Source organism: Stenella coeruleoalba, assembly GCF_951394435.1.
Source record: "Stenella coeruleoalba genome assembly, chromosome: 6".
NCBI classification, from domain to species: Eukaryota; Metazoa; Chordata; class Mammalia; order Artiodactyla; family Delphinidae; genus Stenella; species Stenella coeruleoalba.
Window position 1 is genome coordinate 64,371,314 of NC_137151.1, and position 25,434 is coordinate 64,396,747.

At 42.1% G+C, this 25,434-nt stretch overlaps 1 protein-coding gene across 4 annotated transcripts in view; it reads right to left on the reverse strand.

Moving 5' to 3' along the window:
• The window catches only part of STK39 (serine/threonine kinase 39), a 311,340-nt gene that overhangs the window by 34,114 nt on the left and 251,792 nt on the right, over positions 1-25,434 (reverse strand). For all 4 annotated transcript variants that reach the window (XM_079925347.1, XM_079925350.1, XM_079925348.1 and 1 more), the window contains exon 16: positions 22,654-22,722. In XM_079925347.1, coding sequence (XP_079781473.1) covers positions 22,654-22,722 — 69 coding nt within the window. The remainder of the gene's footprint in view (positions 1-22,653; positions 22,723-25,434) is intronic.

The following is a 25,434-nucleotide window of genomic DNA, read 5'->3' on the forward strand; positions in this document are numbered from 1 at the left end:
TTGTGGCAAGATTATACAGGGGATTTATTTCTGGCTGGCTGGAGGTCAGTCAAATATATATGTTTTCCATTTCCCAAAAGTTGATCTGCCATAGGCCCACAGTGCGCTGTTCGAACATACATTCAATCCTTACTGTAGCAGAGTCCGAAATTTGGCAGTGTTCTAGATGAGATACGGGCATGAGGCTTTTAATGAGAAATGGTGAGATAAAAATGATGCATTCATTCTTGCCTGGGTAATGTAGTAAAAAATGATTGCCTTCCAGCTTCTGGTTTCCGAGACATATAGCTCCAGAATGCCCATCCGGCTTAGCCCATGAATCTGAACAGTACAAATGCAGATCCCAACTTCGGCTGCTGACACATGCCGGCAATTTGACTGAGACCAAAACAACCCAACAGCAAAGAAGAACCTCTTACATTTTTATAGCATGTACACGGGTATGTCTTCAGTGAACTCGATCATTCATTCATCCAAGAAATCAACAAATATTTATTGGTATCTACTAAGCACTCAATATTATTTTATTCTTCTAGTGTTCTAAGGTACACCTGTCAAGAAAGCAGAAGAAAACCCTGTGTGCATGGAGCTGGGTCCAGTAATGAGTGTACTTTCTCAGCAGAGCCACTGAACGCCCAGCATTTTCCAGAAACTACCTTTTACCAGGCATTACTAGCCACAGTGCCCAAACAGAGTCCCAAGTGGCAGAAACCTAGGAACCTGGACTAGGAGGGGATGCCATAGTGAAATAATGGAGAGGAACTAGCTTCAGTTGTAAGGACCACCCAGATTACCTAGATGGGTAAAGTAACAAGCACTTACTATCTGGGATTACTGAGTGGATGTTATAAACACTTTCAAAACTTGCTGGTCTGCACAATCCTATTAATCATAAAAGCGTTATAAATCACTACTGGGAGAACATAAGAGTTTCCTTCAACTTACACACTTCTCCAGTGATGGAACTTCCCATGACAAACATCTAAATCAGACTAGAAAAACAAAGCCAAGAACAGAGCATTACTCTAAGTTGTGTGCCTGGTCTGAGACTATCATTAGCGTTGGAATATTCAGCTCCTGGTTAGGAAGTGGGAGAATGGTAACCTAAGAAATGACAGTCTGCCTAAAAATAATCTAAAGGGATGTGAGTTAGAGTTTCAGTACGAGTTTGTCTGATGGGGGTGGGAGAGGTCTTGGAGGTAGTTCAAAACTATAATCCTCAAGAGCAATCAGGGGATGTTAGGATGACACTGTAATCAACGTTGAACAAGAACACCATGTGTTGCTGCTGCCGCCTGATTACCGAGTCACAGGAGTACGGCATGTAAGTTCACGCTGCAGTTTTACATGTCAGATGGGGAGCACATACTGATTGAGCTCTATCAATAAAGAATTAATGAATGAGCAGGGAATCTGTATAGGAGACAGAATCCCAGGAGGGGTGACCCCACAGTGGGGGTTCTTACAGGGGGTGCTCCTGCAGGCACTGGCTGCGACCGACCGAGGGCCTGGCCCCCTGAGAAGTCTGTGTAAATCCTCGTGATTACAGATGGCTCCTCCTCCCTTACGGGAAATGGTGTAGGACTTTATGATCTACTGGTTCGGTATTAAATCGTTTCCCAAACTGGCCAATTAGGTGCCTACTGAATTCTTCTGGTCCAAGATCACGTCTAAGCATGATGCTGATTTCCAACGAGTTATAAGGGAGATGCAAGGCTTTAAAAAGCTGTAGAGCCTTATGTCAATAGCCTGCTTCAAGAGGAAACAACTGTACCTGTATTTTGCTCAGAAAACTACTCTTAAGCTAACTTTATCTAGGTCTGCAGAGCCGATATGCTATGATGAAGGAAGAAAACAGGATGGCGCACTCTACAGGGGTCAGAAACTCAGATGTCTCCAGGGGCCAGGGAGATCATGTGAGTCATTCAGAGAGGAGGGGGCAGAATTTTTCCATCTAGGAATTTATGCCAGTTGTTTTCAGATCTGGTTTTTCTAAGACAAGCCAGAAGTGGACCTTACGTCCACTCTCTCTCTATATTTAAATGTTGGCAACTGATCCCCCAATTTAATAACATTGTCTAAGCCAGACAGAATACATTTGTAGGGAAGATCCAAGCCTGGGCCACTAGGTGGTAACCTCTGCAGTACAGCAAAAGGAAAAAAAAAAAAAAAAAAAAAACAGAAGGAACTGCTGGGAACCGGAGCCGGGGCAGAAAAAAGGATGCGGGATGGACTAATGACTAAAATGTGGTTCCGAGGCTCTGCAGTAAAAACTTGAAGCTCAACAGATTTCAATTTTGGGATGCCAACAGAGGAAAAAAATTCCACAGGCAGAGAGACACTCAATTAAGACTGCCTAGGCTCATTTCCTCAAGAACTGTGATTAAATTAAGACATGAGATAGAAAATGCAGGCTGAAGTAATTTTAAAAATCAGTTTTTCACAGTTTGGGACTTATTTTTTAACATATTCCAACACAAGGCGTCATGGTTTAAAGTCAGGGGAAAGTGTATAATACATAATGAAGGTTGAGCTTTTGCATACCAAATGCAGTTAAAGAAATGGAACAAAACAACACAGTCAGCAGTGAGGCACCAAGTGTGCACCAACTTGAAAAGAGGGCTTGTCTATTAAAAAAAACCTATACAGCATGCAGAATCCCAAAACGGGTGCATACACAACCTAGATTCTCCTCTTCTGTCAAGTATGAGGCACTCACCAATGAAATATGAGCACAAAGGAAGGCACATTTTGGTTCTTCTTCCTCTTTAATATTCCTTGCTTTTGAAAATGGGCTGCAAATAGCACATCTCAATAGCACATTTGAAAGATATGTTACGCTACCATGGCATAACCTAAACACAGCACGATAAATATTTCTTGTCTACACCAAGAATGTAGACAGTTTAAAAGAAGACAATTTTAAAAGATAGAAGATGGGGCTTCCCTGGTGGCGCAGTGGTTGAGAGTCCGCCTGCTGATGCAGGGGACACGGGTTTGTGCCCCGGTCCGGGAATATCCCACGTGGCACGGAACGGCTGGGCCCGAGAGCCATGGCCGCTGAGCCTGCGCTCCGCAACAGGAGAGGCCACAACAGTGATAAGCCCACGTACCGCAACAACAACAACAACAAAAAGATAGAAGATGGGCAAGAATACCACAGGGCCAGCAGTGGCTACTGTGGCTGATGCCCCACAATCAGTTCATGGGTATCTCAGCGCCCCACCCCCATGGGGCCTGTTTAGGGCTGGGCAGATGGATGGTAAGCCAATGTGGACCAATGACAGAGGGGGAAAGGCTTGCTGGGGGCTTCTAAGAGAGAAACTTTCTTGCTCCTTAGTAAGGACCACAAAAAGCCAAATGTGAAGTAGGAAACATGCAGCACTTTTTGCCCCGGACAGCCTCTTAGGACAGTGACTTGGGATAAAAGTCAAAGCTGTGGAGAACCGGGCTAAGAGAGGAAAGACCGGAAGGTCCTGATTGATGTTGCTGCGATGCTTAACAACCCTGAAACCTTCCCTTCCTCTAGGCATTTCCAGTTGTATAAGCTAGGAGCCCTTCTTGTGAAAACCATTTTAACAGCCTTTTCTGCTACTTGTAGCTTAAATCACTCCAACTGAAAATGCACTTTCCCCTGGAGAATCATTCAAATTCTTCAAAATGTTAAGAGTCCATTTTCACCCAGTGTGGTTTCTGGGTGAAAATCAGTGATAGGCACTGATTTTGTTCCTACAAAAACATAGAACTACAGAGAAGAAGATTCCCTTGGTCTTATCAGTTTCTTAAAACACTGTAATCTGCCAGGAATGATGTATTTTATTTGGAAATGAATGTCAACAGGCTAAATACAAATGGAGCCATTTTTTCACACTATCCGAGAGAGATTCCTTTGGAGTCTCCACAATGGAAAACCTTCTGGGTTTGACCCAACCAATTTCTTTTGCCAGTTCTGGAATACAGTCTTACACCAACCCGTGAACAGCTTAAGTGAATGGCAAGAGTACATACCAGTACCCAAGACATTAATAAAGACAGAACTTTCATTGCTATGAGCACAAGGAAATGACAGCCTCAAATATTATACGAACATAATTTGTTCTTAAAACACTATCTACAAGAATTGCTACACCGTCAATAACCATCTTCCCACCTACCAAGAAAAAAGCAGTACTTGAGGTTAGGTGTGTAGTAAATGATACTCATAATACAGTTACTAGTAAAGAAATATCAACATTGCTGATTTCAATATTTATACACAATGCTCAATGCAAATATTTAAATATCATTTCATGGGCTTTTTTTTTTTTTTTTTTCTTTGCGGTACGCGGGCCTCACTGTTGTGGCCTCTCTCGCTGCGGAGCACAGGCTCTGGACGCGCAGGCTCAGCGGCCATGGCTCACGGGCCCAGCCGCTCCGCGGCATGTGGGATCTTCCCGTACCTGGACACGAACCCGTGTCCCCTGCATAGGCAGGCGGGCTCTCAACCACTGCGCCACCAGGGAAGCCCTGTTTTTTTTTCATTGAGATGAAATTCACATAACAAGTAACTCTTTTTAAAGTGAATAATCTGGTGGTATTTAGTACATTCAAAATGTTGTGCAACCACAACCTCTATCTAGTTCTAAAACACTTTCATTTCCCTGTAAGAAAACCCCACACCCATTAGGCAGCCACTCCCCATCCCCATCTCCTGGCAACCACTAATCCGTTTTCTGTCTCTGTGGATTTATCTATCCTGGATATTTATATGAAATGGAATCATATATAATATGTGACCTTTTGTGTCTAGTTACTTCAGTTAGCATAATGCTTTCAAGGTTCATTTCATAGAATTTAAATAAACTTAAAAATTATGCCAGAAAGAGTGTTCATTTTAGAACTCCCACAGCTACAGAGACCCTGTATGGGCCCAAACAAAGAAAACTAATAACAGACAAAGTTAAAGCCTTCAGGTCATAAAAATCAACTGTACAAACGCAGAATAAGAGCACACTGGGTAAGTAGCATCCGGAGGGAAAAAGATTCTAAAAGGGGATGCAGGAAGGGAGTGACATGCAATAAATATGTCAAAAACAATGAGATCTCAGTGATAAGTGCGTACGTCTACAGTAATTTACAGACTTCTCTGGATATTTGAAATAATAATAAAAACATGAAAAAAATTAAAATAGAGTAAATAGTTTTTTGGCTGAGAAGTTCAATGTAAAACAATGACATCTATTTTATTTAAATTTCTCATATAGTATTTGATGCCATTAGCTGAAATGTAGTATTCCCCTCACAAATGAGGCGTCCCCAAGCCCTGCAACCCCCCTATCGCATTAGGAATTTGGAGTGCGTATACAATACTGACAGGCACTACCCTTCAGGAGGATTCAGAAAAACTACAGGGCATCAAGAGAGATGAGATAGAGGCGGTTTTAAAAAGGATATTGCCACCCAAGAAAGTTCATTAAGAAAAGGAGATAAGGGGAAGCTTTGGCAGTTTTAAATATTTGAATAAATACTTGAAAAAGGGATTAGATGTGTTCTGCATTGCTCCAGAGGCCAGAAATTAAAGAGACTGCATCTGGCTCGGGATAAAGACCTTCCAACCAGTAATTCACAACAATGGTGCCTCTCACCAGGGGAAGCTCCTCAGCAGTAGAGACAGTCAGAGAGCTAGTAAGCCCCTCGACCACCTCTCCTTCCCCGCCCCCTCGGCCCGTCCAGACACACAGGACCCCAGGCTTAGAAGGGCTCTGTGCTTGTTTTAATGCTCCGCAGTCACCATTTTGAACTTATTAATTTTAGAACAAGGGACCCTGCATTTTCATCTTGCACTGGGCTGTGCAAATTATGTAGTCAATCCTGTGTGTAGATGCAGAAGAAATACTATAATATGACGAAGTTGGCAGTGGTATTTGGTTGGTTAATGTAAAAAGGCAGTTTAAGCAGGGAAACATAAAACTGTGATACAAATAAACCTTAAGATTAATGTTTTAACTTAAATCACATTAATGTACACTCCTTTACCAATATCCAGATGTAGGGTCAAGGCCATTTAAAATATCCTAGAGGGCTTCCCTGGTGGTACAGTGGTTGGGAGTCCGCCTGCCGATGCAGGGGACACGGGTTCGTGCCCTGGTCCGGGAGGATCCCACATGCCATGGAGCGGCTGGGCCCATGAGCCATGGCCACTGGGCCTGCACGTCCGGAGCCTGTGCTCCGCGATGGGAGAGGTCACAGCAGTGAGAGGCCCGCATACCACACACACAACAAAAATCCTAGATTTAAAAAATCTCTTCTTTTACAATGATCTTTTCTATACAGAATTTAATAACAGTTTGTGCTTAACAATTTATCTTTTTTTCTTAATGAATTGTTTTTTGGTTTTTTAAAAAAATATTTATTTCATTTATTTATTTTCCCTGTTTTTGGCTGCATCGGGTCTTAGTTGTGGCACACGGGATCTTTGTTGAGGCATGTGGGATCTTCTTCGTACGGCGTGCGGTCTGCTTGGGTTTCTCTCTAGCTGCAGCATACGGGCTTCTCTCCACTTGTGGTGTGTGGTCTTTCTCTCTCTAGTTGTGGCGCGCAGGCTCCAGGGTGTGTGGGCTCTGTAGTTTGCGGCACGCGGGCTCTCTCTTTGAGGCGCGTGAGCTCAGTAGTGATGGTGCATGGGCTTAGTTGCCCCGAGGCATGTGGGATCTTAGTTCCATCACCAGGGATCGAACCCGCATCCTCTGCATTGGACGGTGGATTCTTTACCACTGGACCACCAGGGAAGTCCCAACAATTTGCCTTTTTAAAAAATAATTTTTATTGGGGTAGAGTTGATTTACAAGGTTGTATTAGTTTCTGGTGTACAGCAAAGTGAATCGGTTATACATATATCCACTCTTTTTTTAGATTATTTTCCCATGTAGGTAACAATTTGCCTTTATTAATAGATTTCCCCAAGCATCCCACTTGGTTTTTTGAACAAACAACTCACTTTTGGAACTAATCTTTTATCACTTATTTAAATGATATAATTTTAGTAAGAAGTAAACCTGCATAAACAAACATGGGAACAAACTCTTGTTAAACATGGACCTTCCCTGGTGGGAGCTGACGTGGGGGTGGCGCTGGGAGGACAGACTAGAGTGTCATCTCCCAGCAGTGAGCAGCCGGCACGCCCTGGGCATCACCAGTGCATTTTACAGAGGGAACTGCGAGCACCACTTAATTCAGCGGGTCAAGTTCATGGAGGCTGGCTATCCTTCTGCAGAAGCATCAGGCTTATTGCACTGTCTCCCGTTTGGGCTGTCCTGCTGAGGCTGATGAACACCGCCACACGCCCATGAGAAAGCAGTGTGTTTCCTTGAGGCAGGCGTGTAAACTCCTCCTGAAGCTGGTGGACATTCCTGCCGCCAAGTTCAGAGAAAGAGATAGGTCTTTGGTGAAGGAACTATAACTCAAAAGGTGATGGAGAAAGAGGCAGCTCACTGCTGTGGAAATAGAGCTCAAAGGCAAGCTTCAGGGAGACAAGGGAATTCACATTTCTCTCTGGACCTGTCTTCTTAGGCCACCCGGTACACATGTGTGTGACGTCTTCCCAGGCAGTAGGAATGAGAAACTTCAGTCCCAGGGAAGCAGGCAGAAAACTCAACAAGGAGGTGTCCTCAGAGTCACACACCAGGCTGACCTCCAGTAAACAACTGGGTAGGACCAGTTATCTAGTTGCCTGTTCCTGCGTGTCACTGTTCATTCTGTTGTTTTTACACCACTTTCTAGCACTGCTTGGGCCAGAGCAGTAACGGGGGAAGGTAACTCCCAGTGCTAGCACAGAGGCGGCAGAGGTGACTAACAGTGACTCTCATGAACCCTATGTAGACCGCAGTGTTTCGGTCATTCTCCCCAAAGCGGAGTTTCTACCTCCAGCCCCCGCCAAGGAACTCCCATCTTATTATGGGAAACTGCAGGACTGCCTTACATTCTCCGACTGGCATTTCACAGAAGAAGTATCATAGTGGATAGGAGGCCAGATGAATTCACTCCAAAACAGAAAGAGGAAAGAACTTACTGAGTGCCTCTGTGGGCCCGCTATCACACCAACCTCTCCACGTAATCAGGTAACACTCATAACAGCTCTACGAGTTAAGTGGGTCCCTCTATGGGTAAAGAAGAAACTGAAGACTAGAGAGAAGAACTAACTTCCCAACGTCACACCTAATAACTGACAGAGCTGGGATCTGAACTCGAATCTGTCTAATTCGAAAGCGGTCACTCCCTTCCCTACACCACGCGGTCTCTATGTGCTTCGGATTTGGAGAGTCTAAGCAATAAGATGGAGGATGTTTTATGAGCTTAATCACAAAAAGCAGGGACTGTGGAAAGCAGACACTCAAGAGACAGGTAAAATTTGATTTTACCCAAATTTACCAATAACCAATCTGAAATCGGTTATTTAAATAATTATAGGAGATGTCAGGTAAAGGAGCCTGGAAGCTTGTATAGTAATTTCTATGCCATTTAATGTTTTTATTATCTCTACTTCTCAGAAGTTTGAAAAGATTTTTTCCTAGAAAGAACTCCATAGAGAATAAAGCCAATAAAGGGGAGAGGGTAAAAAAGGCATGACCAGCACCGTCAGACAGCTTTACTAGTTGATAAACACTCTAGAAATCGCCACTGTGAGAAAACAGTCACAACTCTATAGCCAGTTTACCAGGACAAAGGGTAGCTAAACAAGAAGTTATTTTACCACGCCTGCATTCTGAACATGAGGCCACCTGAAAGCCTACTTTAGGTATTAGAGTTATTAGTCCCTGAAAACAAATTTACCGAGTTCAACTGCAATTAATGGACTTGAAATGGCAAGTTTTCTTTAACCCAATGAACATGAAGATTTTACGTCTTCTGTACTCTATTATAATGATAATAGTTCTACTGTATGTATAGTACTATCTCAGCCCACTCCATAATTTGTGTGAGAATTAGGCAATATTATGAAATGGAAAATATACTTCATCCTCTTTGGGAATATACATGAAGGCCCCTTGGTTACAATTAATATAAAGAAAATGTCTGCAATTAATATCCAAGTTTTGTCTTTTCTAGGAATCCTTATTTCCCTTTGATGGAATAACTGGATTCAGAATTACTGGAAGATATCTCTGAAATTCTCCTGATCCCCAAACAATAAATCCCAAGTCACTTATCTGATGCCCTCAAACTTAAATGAACCTAGAATGTTGAAACACCATTCAGTTTTTATTTCTCAAATCCTCCAGGGCTACTGTCCTTTCCTTCTGTGGTTCCTACTCACTTTGGTCAAAATGGGCACCAAGTTCAGGCAGCAAAGGGATCCAAGCTTTCGTAAACTGCTTAGATTCCCTGGCAGAATAAATGAGGCTAAAGGAAAGCATTTATTTGCCCTGATAGGAAAAAGGCAAGAAAGGCGCAGGATTTCTACTTTACCTACGTAGAGACAATCGAACTTGAACAACTAGAACTTGGTATTCACAAGGCGTTATGACTAGTGGCTACTTACAAGGTCCTACACTATCCAGCCCTCGCTCCTACCTGGCTTTATTTCATATCACCCTCTCCTCGCTCACCTCTTCTGGCCACACTGGTCACCTTTTACAAAGCTCATCATCTTTGCACAGGCTGTGTGTCTGCCCGGGATGGCCAGGCTAAATCCAGGACTTCACTCAAATATTTCTCCCTCAGAGTGGCTCACTCTGCTCTTGAATCTAAATGAGAAGCACCCCCAGACCCCCACTACTGGTTACTGTCTCTGTAGCACATTGTTTTTCCTGCACACTCCTCACAATTTGTAATTTCACTTCTACCTGTGTATTGACTTAATGTCTGCCTTTCCTGTGAGACTGGAGGCTTCATGCGGGACAAGAACCCCGTCTCTTTCGTTCACCTGGTGTACCCAGCACAGCGTAGATGTGACGCTTTATTTATGGAGTAAATGAAGGAGGGCAGCTTCAGGGCCTGGATGACAAGTGTGGTAGAAGGCGCTTCTCCCCACTTCTGCATGAAAGCAACCACCACTCTGGCTGAATCGCAAGAAGGCCCCTGGGGCCTTCTGGAAGCAGCACCCCTGAGGTGAGCACTCAGGCCCTCATGCTGGCTGGTGACGCTGGTGAGGCTTCTTCAAGAGTCTCTTGGGCAGGGAACAAGTGGGAGCCAATGAGCCTGCCACATGGTAACCAGCACTAACAGAGCGATTTAAGAACCCCTGGGACACATTCCTTTGGAGACTCCCAGTAATATCCCAGAGGAATATCTGTTATTATTGGCTAAGAACTATTTAGTCTGCAGACATCTGATCTGCATGGATATTTCAGGGTACGCCAACAAGCCTGAGCTGTTCTATTTAATTATTGCAGATGAATCATGTAAACCCACTGTTCAGAGCTCTTTCAAGTGCAGAATTCTGTATTTATGATGTTAAAAAAAAAAATCCATCCTGAAAAAAAAAATCAAGTTAATTTCTCATCCCCATTCCTCACCTAATGACAATTTTCACGAGCACTAAATTAAAAAGCCAACTTTTCATCTTTTTGTTTTTTGTTAAAACTCCATGTGTTTTTATTTTTTAAATTATTTATTTATTGGCTGCGTCAGGTCTTCATTGCTGTGCGCGCGCTTCCTCTAGTTGTGGAGAGCGGGGGTTACTCTTCGTTGCGGTGCACGGGCTTACTTGCTCCGCAGCATGTGGGATCTTCCCAGACCAGGGATCGAACCCGTGTCCCCTGCATTGGCAGGCGGATTCTAAACCACTGTGCCACCAGGAAAAATCCCCAACTTTTCAGTTTTAAAGAAATCCTTAGAGCTCCAGTCTACTGTGCCAGGGCCAAGAATCCCATGAGTCAGATAACCTTTGGCATTTTATGCTTCCCAAGAGTTGTGTTGTCCAAATCATGTCCTCTCACCTGTATTCTACCTTTCTGTTAGATATCAGATTTCCAGTGTATGCCATTCTCACCTTATCAATCAGTCCCACTGACAACTGCAAGAATTAGAAGCAGAACAGTGAGAAGTCTGTGTGAGGAATGAACAGTCAGCTCACAGGGGAGGAAAGCAAGGCTACTGCCTATGCCATTTGGAAGTCTCTCCTGTCCTGACCCTGCGTATCACAGACAGATTAGAAAGTGCAGAGACCTGGCAGCAGAATTCTGACCCCGGATCCATCCCTCCAATGAAGAAAAGGATCACGAGCACACTGAGTTTCTAAAGACCCGGCTAACAATCACAGACCGGTAAGGAGGCTCAAAATCCATTATAAATCAGACCTCCTGGGGGCCTATTACTGAAAAGATGCTTTGAATCTGGCATTCTTATTTCAAGTAACAATCTTCTCATGGCTGACCAAGTTCCCTAAGGGTGCAGATTAAGGCATTAATCTTTGCCTATTAAAAAATTCGGCAAAATTTTTAAAAAAACTACCCAAACCTGTCTGCCAGGTCTAATGGACAGCCTCTTCTTCACTTTCCGCCATAGTGTACTCTGGCCAGAAGGGGCATGGAGCCAGCCTGCGGGTTTACACCCACGGCTATTCAAATGATATCCTGACAACAGATTCCTGCTGGGTGGGTCTATGGCTCCTCAGACATGGGCGTGTGTCTATTAGAATGTGACCAATCAGGGCCTAACCTTGTTTTAAATGAATCTGGGGTGAAACATTCTTAGACACCTTTTGGATGCTAAACGTAAGTAGTGCAGGATTAAGAAGAAGGTATTCTTAAGAGTCAGCAGGAAGGAACTCTTTGTTTTAGAAAAATGCTAACCAAATACAAGATACAGGATCAAGGTTAAGAGTGTAATTGGATATGAAGCCAAAAATAAAAGGATAATAAGCCCACATTTCGTCAAAAATGTTGACCTAATTTTCTTTCTTGGCTTTAAAATGTTCTTGATTGGATCTACAAGTTTATTTTCTGTTATAGAAGAAATTAGGAGGCAGTGTCTTTTTTTTTTACTAATAGAGTAAAAAATGCAGCAGAGATTTGGCTTGGTATTAAGAGATCTGCTTGTCAATGTACTAACAAGCACAACTAAGAATCTACTTATATCTGCAATATTGTACTATTGATGGAATAGTTAAAATTCCATGGGCCAGAGATTTCTGAAGTGGGTAAACACACACACACACACACACACACACACACACTACAGCCCAAAACAGATCAATCTACTAATGAAATAGGTTGTTCAGCAAAAGAGCCATTTCCTTTAAATCCTATATACTTGGTAGTGTTAGAAAAATATATAATATCAGAAAAACTAGGTTTCCTGCACCAGATTAAACCTACTTTACTTCCACCAGAAAGACATTCTCAGTACAAGTAGGGATCGGTATTTGGGGTTTATGGTAATACTTTAGTCAGAAAGTTTGGCTGGATTGAACGTAATCCTCAGGCGTTATCTGATTCTAGACTTACAAGACAGATTAACATAAATTAAAACAGGACAATTTAAAGTAATTGAAAACAGCAAGACTCTTGACAGTGGATGTCTAAAACTAATCCACTAGCAAGCTCTTGTTTCACTTAAGTGAAATTAAGCACAGATCTTAACTGGAGTCTAACTTTATCAGTGGTTTTAAAGAGGATCCACAACTCCTAACTAAATAAAAAGTGACAAAGTTAATTAGAAAATCAGAGCTTACGGTGTGGTCTACTGATGTACTGATTCACAATCATGTGATACAGAAACTGAGAACACCTTTGGGGGTAATTACAGATTTTATGCTTTTTAGAACTTCCTGGAAATAACCTTTGCCCACATTTTGAAAAGTAATTTTGAATCACCCCCCACACCCCCCAAATCAGATGTCTTTGTAAACAATAAGTCTGCCAACCCTTATCAGGATAGTCAGTCATTTTCCATTGGAATCTGCAGATAAGTAAGCAGAGGGGGTGGCTAAGGCTGGCAGTGGGTTCAGCCATAGGAGTAGGCAGCTTCTTTCAGGGTTCTGATTTGGTTTGCTAGGAAAACTTTCCTTATGTTTAATTTCCTTGAATTTTGGGGGACAGGAGGAGTATGGTCAAAAAGACTATAAAAATGATACTTTGTTAAAACAAAAATTGTATTTTACTTCAGTCTGTCTTCCTGTTGCACTTAAACAAACTTAAAAAATATATTAACTTTTAGGTCTCTGACCAAATTAATGCTGAGTGTGTGTATGTGTACGGGCTTGTTCTTTGCATATTTATTCAGGCCTGGCTCCCAGCGTTTGACAGAGCAAACAGCTCTTTAAATATTTAAACAGCAAAACTGTGATTCTACCACCTTGCCAAAGAGTACAAATGCTGAATAAGATGGTCAGTCATCTAATGCATGGTATATTTTTTATATATATTAGATGGTCCAGCCTACCACTTGTAGATATTTTAAAATAATTTCTGTACACTATTTTTTCATATTAAAATTAAAAATAAATTTTCCTACTTAGGCATTAATACCTCAATAAGGATTTTTTTTTTTTTTGCAGTACGCGGGCCTCTCACTGTTGTGGCCTCTCCCGTTGCGGAGCACAGGCTCCGGACGCGCAGGCTCAGCGGCCATGGCTCACGGGCCCAGCCGCTCCGCGGCATATGGGATCTTCCCGGACTGGGGCACAAACCCATGCCCCCTGCATAGGCAGGTGGACTCTCAACCACTGCACCACCAGGGAAGCCCTCAATAAGGATTTTTTAAAGAAAAAATGGTATTTGGAAAACCAGGAGCAATGAGCTACAATCAAATGGGCAGTGGCACATTTTTGAAAATGGTAACCCTGCGCCATATCAAACTGTTCAACATTTCTAGTAAATATATACAAGGAAAGTAATCAGTATAGTTCTCCCAAGCCACTTATAGTCCCTAATTCCCTAGCCTATTAAACTTAACATACAGACAACTTTTAATCAGGAATCACGCGACTGTACTTATTGACATCATTTAACTAACACTAAGCCTGTCTAAACCCAGGAAGGGCTTACCGAATTTTCTTCCTTTTTAAAATTACCTGCCACCATTTAAAAATCATAGTACAGTTAGTTAACAGAGACACTATTTTTTAATGACAGTTTTCCTTCATTGAATTTCAACATCAATAAACATCACAGAATAATCACTGAACTGAATGTAAGATAGAATATGTTCACTCTTTTCCAAGACTTGCATTGTAAAAGTGCACGGCTGCTCAATAAGTCCTGGATCTCTCACAACAGACTTAAATATCCCTGGCTATAGCTGGGGGAACAAAGCACTTCACACATCCAACCATATGCTCACGAACGAGCAAATATTCTGTTGCTTGCATACTTTGGAGCCTAAAGATACGTTGCCATTGTAGAGAAACATAAAAGGTGAAGGCCACCTGGAAGACCTACTGCACCCCAAGCAACAATAGTTTTAATAAAACTGTAATGACTCATTATGGTAAAAATTTATACCAATGAGGCTCCTCCACGCATCTACACCATTTATACACACACAGTTTTTAAAAGTTAACTGGCACAGTTTTAAAAGAGACTCCTAAAGGGAGAAGAGAATCCAGGCAGAAAAGCAAAGGAGATTAGTGAGACTGAAAAGGAGATACAGATGATAAAATGAGCTAAAACAGTCTCCAAAGTTTACCACAAGCAGAACTGAAGAAGTAACCACAAAATTCTACTGTGTTTAAGAATCACATGGGATGCTTGTTAAAAATGCAAATTTCCACCCTCTATGCTCAAGACTCCAGATTCTATAACTCTAGGCTGGAATCAAGAAATGTGCATTTTATGGGCTTCCCTGGTGGCGCAGTGGTTGAGAGTCTGCCTGCCCATGCAGGGGACGCGGGTTCGTGCCCTGGTCTGGGAAGATCCCACATCCCGCGGAGCGGCTGGGCCCGTGAGCCATGGCCACTGAGCCTGCGCTTCCAGAGCCTGTGCTCTGCAATGGGAGAGGCCGCAACAGTGAGAGGTCTGTGTACCGCAAAAAAAAAAAAAGAAATGTGCATTTTAAATACGTACCCAAGGTAAGATTCTGATGCAGGCCATCTCACAGTCTATACTTCTGAGACAAACATTGTAACTCCAGCAAGCACTGGAAGACAGAAGGCCTTCGAGAGCAACCACATTTCCTACCCAAGAGGCAAGACTCAAAAGTCATGTGAAAAGTCAATTCTTAAGAAAGAGAGAAAGAAGGGGAAGGTGGGCAGAGAGAAAGAGAAAGAGAGAGAGAGAAACCAATCATGGTGAATTACTCTTCAGTTTTGAGAGGGTACAATAATATTTGTGTTGCCCAGGTCATCAATTCATGAACTATTCCAGTGTTAAATTGCCCAAATGGAATTAAAATTATTCATTTATCCAAAAACATATTTAAGTGCCTATGTGTGGCAAGGATGGTAGAGATTCAAAAAAATAGAAAACAGGCCTTTCCCTAAAGGTGCACTCAACCTCCTCACAAAGAGAAGGTCGGTGCCAGGAGCAGAGAAGGATGAAAGACACATGTTGCTAAAGGTAAAAACAGTTCTCTGGTGTTCAGGCCAAGAAAAAACTGTCCTCTAGATTTCGTTAGGGAGGGGGTGAGCATCAGAGAAGGCTTCCTGGAGGTGGCATTTACAGTGAATCTTTGAGGGCAGACAGGTTTTGAAAAGGATTCTCCATGTGCAGGAAAACAGCATGCCAGGGACATCAACAGAATGTCCGAAAGTCCACTGAGAGAGCTTATGGGAATATATATAGCTAATATTAGATTCCAGGGCCATGCTAACTAGTTACCTAGGCACAAAATCCCTCAAAGGACAATTGTATAAATAAATGCAGAAACAGAGCTCCCTTCTCAGGACACAGAAATTCCAACATCTGGTTCTCAACCCACTAAAGGGGAAAAGAAAAAAAGATATATGTTACAAAGCCAGGAAACGGTGGTGTAAAAACCCAGCAAAGAGCCGTCAGTAGGCACTTTCTCAAAAGGAAGCTGCCAGCGGCTACCTCTTCCACATTCACTCACTGTCAAATCTTGGACCCTGGAACGGGCCATGGAGATAGAAGGAGGAGAGGTAACCGGCTAGCTTAACACACTCATCAGCGTTCCTTCCACTGCTGAGGTCCTAACACTCATTCAACAGAGACTCAAAAGTATCATGTAGCATAAGACGTGAAGAGAATTCAGAACTTTTGCTTTCTTTTCTACATGAATTTGTTTTTAATTTTCTCTCCTCTCTGCTTCTACTGCTGAGAAAACTTCAGATGGGCTTTTTCTGAACTAGGAGGCAAAGGGACCAAGTATCTCTGCTGCCTCACTGAGGGTCCCTCTTTGAAACAAATGGATCAAGGACTCACATCTGGTCTATTTGTCAGCCATCCCAGCAAGGCAAGAGAAGCAAATTCATACATGCATCAAGTTTTGCATCTTGCAAAGTTAACTTACTTTAAACCAACACCCACCCAGGAGGGCTTGTCATTCTTAGTTCTGATTTACACAAGGCCTAGATATATTTTCTGTTTCTTGCCTAAGGTAGTGCTGCATTGAAGCACAACTGAACTGGGTTTATGATTTCAGTCTACAAATGCTGCATTTAATTTCTGTGCTGCTCTGCTTGTGTGAGAAAGCAATCACTCCATGTCACTAAACTGCTCCTTCAGTCTAAATTCTGCTTTGTGAAGGCTGGCACTAAAGGCAGATTACCCTGAAGCTGGATACTGAAAAATTTTTTTGTAACATTCTGTCTGCCACATTATAGTAAAAGTCATAACACTCACTGCACCGTAACATATACTATTGCTTTATTCAGTTTTTTTTATATTGCCCGAAGCATTTACTCTGATTCAAGAGGAAATTCTGGTGGGGGAAAAAAAGGAATGTTTAATCTATTTAAATGTTAGCTGTTTTATATTATGGAAACTGAAAAAATACACACACAAGAAATCACCCAGACCTCTACGTGCCAATGTTCTCAATTGAACTGGACTATTTTTGATGCAAACTTTGTCAAGTGAATGTACTTCGTACTTGTGAAATGCCACTCGAATTCTGTACTCTTGAAAGCAAGATTCTTAAAATAATTGAATCCTATACTTAAAATAGCCTTCTTTAGAAAGTGTTAACGAGATATCTCTATATTTCAAGGTAGTATTTGTTTATCTCTAACAAGTTACTGAGTGGCTACTATATGAAATGTAGTTTGGGGCACTGGGAAAATAGCACTTAACCAAACAAAGATCCTGGCCTTCAAGAAACTCATGCTCAAGGGAAAATCCTATATAGTTAAATAATGAATAAATGAAATATAGCCTATTAGATGGGGAGAGACTAGGTAAAGTACTTAAGTAAGGATGGGGGTAGAGAGTTGGGAGCGGGTTGCAATTCTAAGTAGCCGGGCAGGGAAGGCCCCTTTGAGAGGCAGCATTTAAGCACTAGGAGATACCCAGGTGTACCTGGGGAAGGAGAATCCCAAGTATAAAGGCCAGTGTGGCTGGGGTGAAATGCGGAAGAGGGAGAGCCAAAGAGAGGGAAGGGTCTGAGAAATGACAGGGGACAGATCATATAGAGGATTGTAAGCCACTGAGATGTGGGATGGAAAGCTATTAGAGTTTGATTTAAAGCATTAATGTGATCTCGCTCACACTTTTTTATTGAGATGTAATTCATATATCATAAAACTCACCCTTTTAAAGGGCACAATTCAGTGGTTTTTAGTAGAGTCACAAGGCTGTACAACCGTCACCACTTCTAATTCCAGAATGCTTTCAGCACTGCAAAGCGAAGCCCAAGACCCCTAAGCAGTCACTCCCCTTCCCCCTGTCCCTCTCAGGCCCTGGCAACCACTACTCTATGTCCTGACTCTACAGACTTGCATATTTTGGTCATTTCATATACATGGAATCATAATATGTGTGGCCTTTTGTATCTGACTTATGTTTTACTTGTATCTCTCTGGCTGCTGTGATGAGAATAGGCTGAAAGGAGGCAAAGTCATAAGCAGGGAGACCAGTGACTAGATGAAGGCAATAATTCAACTGAGAGATGAGAGGGGTTTGAAACAGGATGGGAGATGGTGAATAATGGCTGGGTCTCGGGTACATTTAGATAGGCTGGATATTGACTATGAGAGAAAGAAAAGTCAAGGACAACTCTTAGGTTTGGGGCTTATGCACCTGAAAAGATGGAGCTGACATCAACTTAGGGTACAAGGCTGCTGGAGGGGCAGATTGGGAGGAACAACAGAGGCTGGTTCTTGGAGATGTTAATTAAACCTGGGACAGTGATTAGCCTTCTATGTGAAGATGCCAAAAAGAGAGCTGAATATGAGTCTGGAATTCAAAGGATAGGTCTGTGCTGGAGATACAAATGTGGGAGTTAGAGAGTGGAAGGCATTAATACCATGAAACCAGATGGTATCACCAAGGATGTGAGTGACTAAAGAGGAGAAATCCAGGGAAAGAGTCCTTGGACATGTCAATATTTCTGGGTCAGAGAGATGAAGAGGAACCAACAAAAAAGACTAAAGGGCTTCCCTGGTGGCACAGTGGTTGAGAGTCCGCCTGCCGATGCAGGGGACGCGGGTTCGTGCCCCGGTCCGGGAAGATCCCACATGCCGCGGAGCGGCTGGGCCCGTGAGCCATGGCTGCTGAGCCTGCACGTCCGGAGCCTGTGCTCCGCAACGGGAGAGGCCACAGCAGTGACAGGCCCGCGTACCGCAAAAAACAAAAAATCAAAACAAAAAAAAAAGACTAAGAAGGAAGCATAAATAAGGTGGGAGAACCAAGAGAGAATGGAGTCTTAAAAACCAAATGAAAACACTTATGGAGCAGGGCATTGTCCACTATGCCCAATGCTGCTGACAGGTCACTGAGAATTAACCACTGGATTTAGGAGCGTGGCAGGCAGTCATTCACAGATCATGTATCTTCTCTCCCTCCATCTTGCTCACTCCACTCCGGCCACATCTATCTTTGCATTTACCATTTTATCTACCAAGGGTATGCCTTCCCCAGATATGGCTTTGGAAAAAATAGTCTGAGTGGAGTGAGGAAGTTGACTGGAGTGAGTTCAAGAGACAGTGGTAGAAGAAGAACTGAAGTCAGGGGCAATTCTTTTGAGGACTTTAGTTGCAAGGGGATGAAGAGAAGTAGCTGTCATGGGAGGTGGAGTAAAGAGAGGGTTTTAGAATGGGAGACAAAAACATGTCCATGTGCTGGCGGGACAAATCTAGTAAAGAGGGAGGTAAGTGATGCAGGAGGGGCTGAGAGGGGTTAGAGGGGACAGAATTAAACACATTTCACCTGTCTATCAAATAGTCAACACTTAGAATATAAATCATCTACTGATACAGGAAAAACAGGGCAAGCTATTTTTTTTTTTTTTTCCCCCAAGAGACACCGAAACCAGTTAAAATTATCTAGGTCCCTCTTCAAGGCTAAAGATATTGGATTAATTGTACACAGAGTGTCAGGTTCAGGATTAGGCTCTGGGCTTGGAATCACAAGATCCAAGTTCAGGGACTATGACAAGTTATAATAACCCAGAAACTTCTTTTGACCTCCCTTTTTTGTCCATAAAATATTGATTAAAACCTGTCCTTTCTACCTTATAGAATTGATGTGATGATCAAATGAAATATGCAGACATTGTAACTCTTAGGTGAGCTGTCCCTGTGAGGTGTGGTCAGTACTGCACCTGTGCACACAAGTGCACACGCTCAGTCTCACTCCAACACTCTACACTTCAGCTCTAAGAAGGGGAAAAAGGCAAAATAAAAAATTTGGGGAAGAATAAATACAGCATAGAAAAACAGAAGCTTTCTGGTTATTTATTTATTATTATTTTTTTTTTTGCGGTACGCGGGTCGCTCACTGTTGTGGCCTCTCCCGCTGCAGAGCACAGGCTCTGGACGCGCAGGCTCAGCGGCCATGGCTCACGGGCCCAGCCGCTCCACGGCATGTGGGATCGTCCCGGACCGGCGCACGAACCCGTGTCCCCTGCATCGGCAGGCGGACTCTCAACCACTGCGCCACCAGGGAAGCCCCAAGCTTTCTGGTTATTTAAATCACACTCAATAATTTGGATGTGAATTATGCCTTAATTTCCACTTTTAAAAAACTCAACAATCCAAAATCCTCTAGCTTAGCTGAGCCTGGGGCGAAAAAAGAAGTACACTAAATTTGACGGTAAGCCTGAAGCAAGATCATGCTTAAATAAAGATGTGACCTGATACTTCTCCACGAATCTCTTTCATTCTTCCTGCGCCCTACCACCTGCCACGATGACCTCAAATCAAAAGACCACGTGCTCCTCAACTTTTTTGCCAAATAGGAGACATTAGTGGGTGTTTTAAAATTATTTTTTATTTGTTAATTAATTTTAAATTCTGGCTGCTTTGGGTATGGACCATAGCTCTCTTTAAGGAAAATATACCAATACCTTACAGGGTATCGTGATCTAGCCGTTAACTTTTCTCCTTATTTCTTCAGGTAAACTAAGACACAGAGGTGTGTGCTCATTTTTTCAAATGAGAGAATCTACGTTTATCAACTGTTAACATAAAGAATTCTGAGATGGAACTTACTGATACAATAGATGCCAAAGTTGAATTGATCTTATTACTCATCTTCCCCTCACTTTGATCAGAAAACTGAGGGAAGAACTCAGCTGGCCATGGGACCTCACAAGGTTTTAAAGTAAAGTATGAAAGACAATATACAAGGAAATATATACACACACCTGTAGGTCCATGTGCATGTCACTTTCCTTTAAAATATGTCTCTATCTCTTTACACATGTACCACTTGGCAAAGGAAACAGAGCTCCCTTGTGAGGCCAATGTGTACACTTCATGTGTAATTAATCAGGAAAAGCTTACTTTTTTCTAATTACAAAGATATCTTTGTACCTACATTTATGAATATTTGTATACCAATAACATATTAGGTACTAATTCTTTAGTCAGAATTCCAATCTCCCACTAAACTCCCTGTTACTCTTATTTACATAAAACAATTCACTTTTTTAATAAATTTATTTACTTTTGGCTGTATTGGGTCTTCGTTGCTGCGTGCAGGCTTTCTCTAGTTGCAGCGATCGGGGGCTACTCTTCATTGTGGTGCGCACCCTTCTCATGGCGGTGGTTTCTCTTGTAGCAGAGCATGGGCTCCAGGTGCACGGGCTTCAGCAGTTGTGGCACATGGACTCTAGAGCGCAGGCTCAGTAGTTGTGGTGCACGGGCCTAGTTGCTCCGCGGCATGTGGCATCTTCCCGGACCAGGGCTTGAACCCGTGTCCCCTGCATCGGCAGGCGGATTCTCAACCACTGCGCCACCAGGGAAGCCCAAACAATTCACTTTATAATGATGTATATTATAGAGATTCTAAGAACAAACTATTCTTTTTTTTTTTTTTTTTTTGTGGTACGCGGGCCTCTCACTGTTGTGGCCTCTCCCGTTGCGGAGCACAGGCTCTGGATGCGCAGGCCCAGCGGCCATGGCTCACGGGCCCAGCCGCTCCACAGCATATGGGATCCTCCCGGACCTGGGCACGACCCCATGCCCCCTAGATCGGCAGGCGGACTCCCAACCACTGCACCACCAGGGAAGCCCAGAACAAACTATTCTGATGGGTAAGTATATCTACCTCAAGCTCCCTCTTAGTGACACACTCCAGTATTTTGGGGGAAGGATTATTTCAAGTATGTGATTTTTTTAAAAAGTTAAAACATATCATTTAAGGGGCCCAGGCTATTTCAAGGATTGGTTTTGATTTGAATATTTTTAAAGAAACTTTTACCATAATACTATTATAGTGTTATTATAATTATATATAATTAACAATATAATGAACATAATGTCATAATTAATATTAACTCATCCTTATTACTTAGGGTCTTCATTACCAATATGCAGTAATAGGCTACATTATAAAATCTTCATAAACTCAGAATTTGCTGAAGAGTGTGGAGCCCTTCACCCTCACCCTCACCCTAGGTAGAATCAGGCTATGCTTTTTCTTAGATGACACTTTCTGCCTCTACACAGCTTTTCTGCCTTGCTTGGCCAGCAGTCATTTCTTGCTCCTGTCAGCATGCCTAGAGCTAGCAGGCTCCCCTAGTTCCAACGCAGCCTTTTCTTGATTCTAAAAGTAGTAGAAAGAGCCACAGTCTCAAAGTGTGGTGGTTCTGCCGCAACCCAGCTGCATGGCCCTGGACAAACCACTGAATCACTTTAGGAATTCGCTTCCTGGTCTACACAATGGTGGAACTGGCCTGAATGATCGTTAAGTCCTAACCAACCTTAAAACTTTATAATGAATGAACCTTACTAAGAGCTAGGAAAAAGAATAGAGAAACTCAGAGAAAGGACCTCAGAAGTTCCCATACTTTGCTGCATGGAATTTATAGTATCTTGGGTTTGCTATGTCATGGACGTTTCGGTCTTCTAGGTTCTCTGTTTTATCTCCAATAAGTGACGTTCTGCATTGGATAAATCACATCCAGACAAATGGGACAGAATTACATTTAAGAGCTTTTGAAACAGGAAGTTAAATATGACTCTTAAATATACCCATTTCACATAAAAGATAAGAATTCAAGAAATTTTCAGAAATTCACAGAATTATTCCTTTATGAAAACTTTTGTTTCTAAGTGCATTTCCATTTGATGTATCAACAAAATGACACTACATGCATTAAAAAGTGACTTACCTATAACTACATCATGACCATCGACTAAGCCAGCAGAGAAGAGCTCCTGAGAAACGCCGTCTGCCGTATCTGCCCAAACGTGAAATGAAGGTGTATCAGTAACCATACAATAAAACCCCAAAATCCAGTACAATGTAAAATATAGATTTTTCATTTAGAAAAATCATCCATGTGTGTTTCAATTCAACAATTCAGATTCTATCAGGAGGAAAAATCAGAAGCAAAATGTGAAATACTTTTGCCACGTACAATTTGCATCCTGCTCTTTATTCAACAGAGGTTTTACAAACTTATTGTTTCATTTTTGTTGAACCAAAAAACTATTACCCTTTGTCTACTATCTGAGTTATTCTCAAATGCCCCTCTAGAAGTTAGCTCATAACTGTTCCCTATGAACACTGCTCTTCTTTCTTGCCAAGGTGAACTCCAGCCACCATCAATCCTTTTCTATCATTAGTAGCTACTGAGTTAGAATTTATGGCAAACGTTGAAGACGTAGCATTTGATACAACCTTATATTTGGTACAAACAGCCTATGAGCTTGTTGGACTATTAAGATGAGCTCTTTAAATTTATGCTATTAAGAAAATCCTTTAACATGACTTTGATCATTTGATAGCAACAGACTCATTCTCTTAGAAAATGTGGTTGGATAAAAGAATGTAGTTTCTCAATGGTAAGTGACAGGAGTTAGCAATCTCATAAAGATGGGACTGAACAGGCTGTAGCAAGTGAATATAACTGAAATTACTTAATTGAGAGGTTATAGACGAACACGACAATAGTGAGAAGTCTGTATGAAGACTTTGTAAAGGGAAATTGATAAATTGCCATGTGCTCAAAGAACCATTATGAACCCCTATGTTTTCACAAGGGAGATGACATGGTCTCCATGGCGGCCTGATATTCTCACAAATAGCCCATACTATAGCTGGATAAGAAGAAACTGGGAAAGCATAGCTCCTGAATCAAACAAGCACCTAAACTGAATTGCAGTTTGCTATGCTGAAGCCTGCCCTCAACACAGACTGGGTTTCCCTGCTTAGCCTGTGTTTCACATGTGGTGATTATGTAAGTGGGCTCAGGTAGGTGTAGGTGTGTGTGTGTGTGTGTGTGTGTGTGTGTGTCTGTGTGTCTGTGTGTGTGTGTGTGTGCGCGCGCGCGCACCTGCGTGAGCACATAGCTGAAGGTATAATTATCTTTCACACTGGGCTTTAATGTGCTTATTAGCCCAGGGTCTGACTCATAGTAATTACTCAACAAATGGTAATTGATGATGATGAGGCAGCCAAAGGTCACGTGAAATGCTGCTTACACCCTTGTGCTCTTTCTCCCTCATACATGGCCCTATTTCCTAAATCTCCAATAAAAATTTGAGAGCTGATATATATTCTTTGTACTTTCAGAGAATCTGTGGTATTCTATCATTTTACTCATTCAGTGAAATGGAATGAAGAAAATGGAAAAGAAAAACATAGGACTCTTACTAAACAATGAAATTCCATACAAGGTGGGCTTAAAAAAAAAAAAAAGGTGGGCTTATCTTGGGCCTTGTCCTTAACTGTCAGAAGTACAAGAAACACCTTATAAAATTCTCTCAGAGATAAAACCTCTCACAGCATGGAACCCAAGGTAGCAGAATGAAAGGCTCTACTCTGAAAATGATGTAGCTTTAGAACATTCAGCCTCACAATCGCCATCTCCCTGGATGCCACTAGAAACTGCAGGAAAAGAAGCCTATTGAATTAAAGTGCCTGCCTCGTAGACACCGGGCACAGAGTAGTCAGTGGTTAAAAGCAACTGGATGTGTTACCACCATCTCTAAAGTATCAGTGAGATCTTACACTTGAGTAAGGAGCTATAATCAAAGAAAGTAGTTGAGAATGGAATAATCAACAAAGTCACATTGAGGGCTAGCACTAAAGCCGTACGGAAGCAAATTAACGTTCCCAAATGAGCAAAGTGTACAGCACCTCTGACTATTTTCAGGACTCTTGGGTACCAAATGAGTCATATTAAAATAGCAAAAGGGTTGTGCTGGTTGGTCAAAATGGAAATATTCCTTGTCTGTGTGTGTGCCATTAAGCAGTTATTTTTCATGCAAGTTAAGTAACATATCAGTAATAGTTTAGAACAAAAACTTGAAGGTAATTGGTAATTTATTTTTCTTTAAGCTGCTTGACGTTCCTAATGTGTAAACGGGTTAAATAATCATAATCACGTACGCCCTGCTTTCTAGATCATTACAGCAACATAGTAAACACAAAGGGCTTGCCCTCAAATGACGACAGAATATTTGATATGTTCATATTACACACTCAATGACGTATATATTTATCTGTGTATACGCCAGAGACATAGTACACATGGTATGCATGCACAGATCGAGCGCAAACAACATCTCAAATGCAGACAGCATCAGTAATCACAGAGGTACAGTGATATAGCTATGGTGTTTCTGAAACTAAACGGCTGTGCTCGCTCCCCAGGGAAGGCCAGCTATCAACAGGAAGCGAGCACTATGGTTTCTGTCTGGGCCACAAAAGCAGAGACTCTGAATCTAACCATGGCAAATGAGGTTGCCAAAGCTAGCACAAAGGGCCAGGTAATGCTGATAAGGCCGTCTTATCCCCAGCAATCCTCAACTCAGAAATTCATTTCCTTGGTACCTTTGAAATTAGAATTGATTCTTATTGCCACTGTCAATCTGACACAATCAGATGAAAAGAAACCCTTAAAATAAGAATTCTTTTACTTACTATACTTGAAACATTTATTATA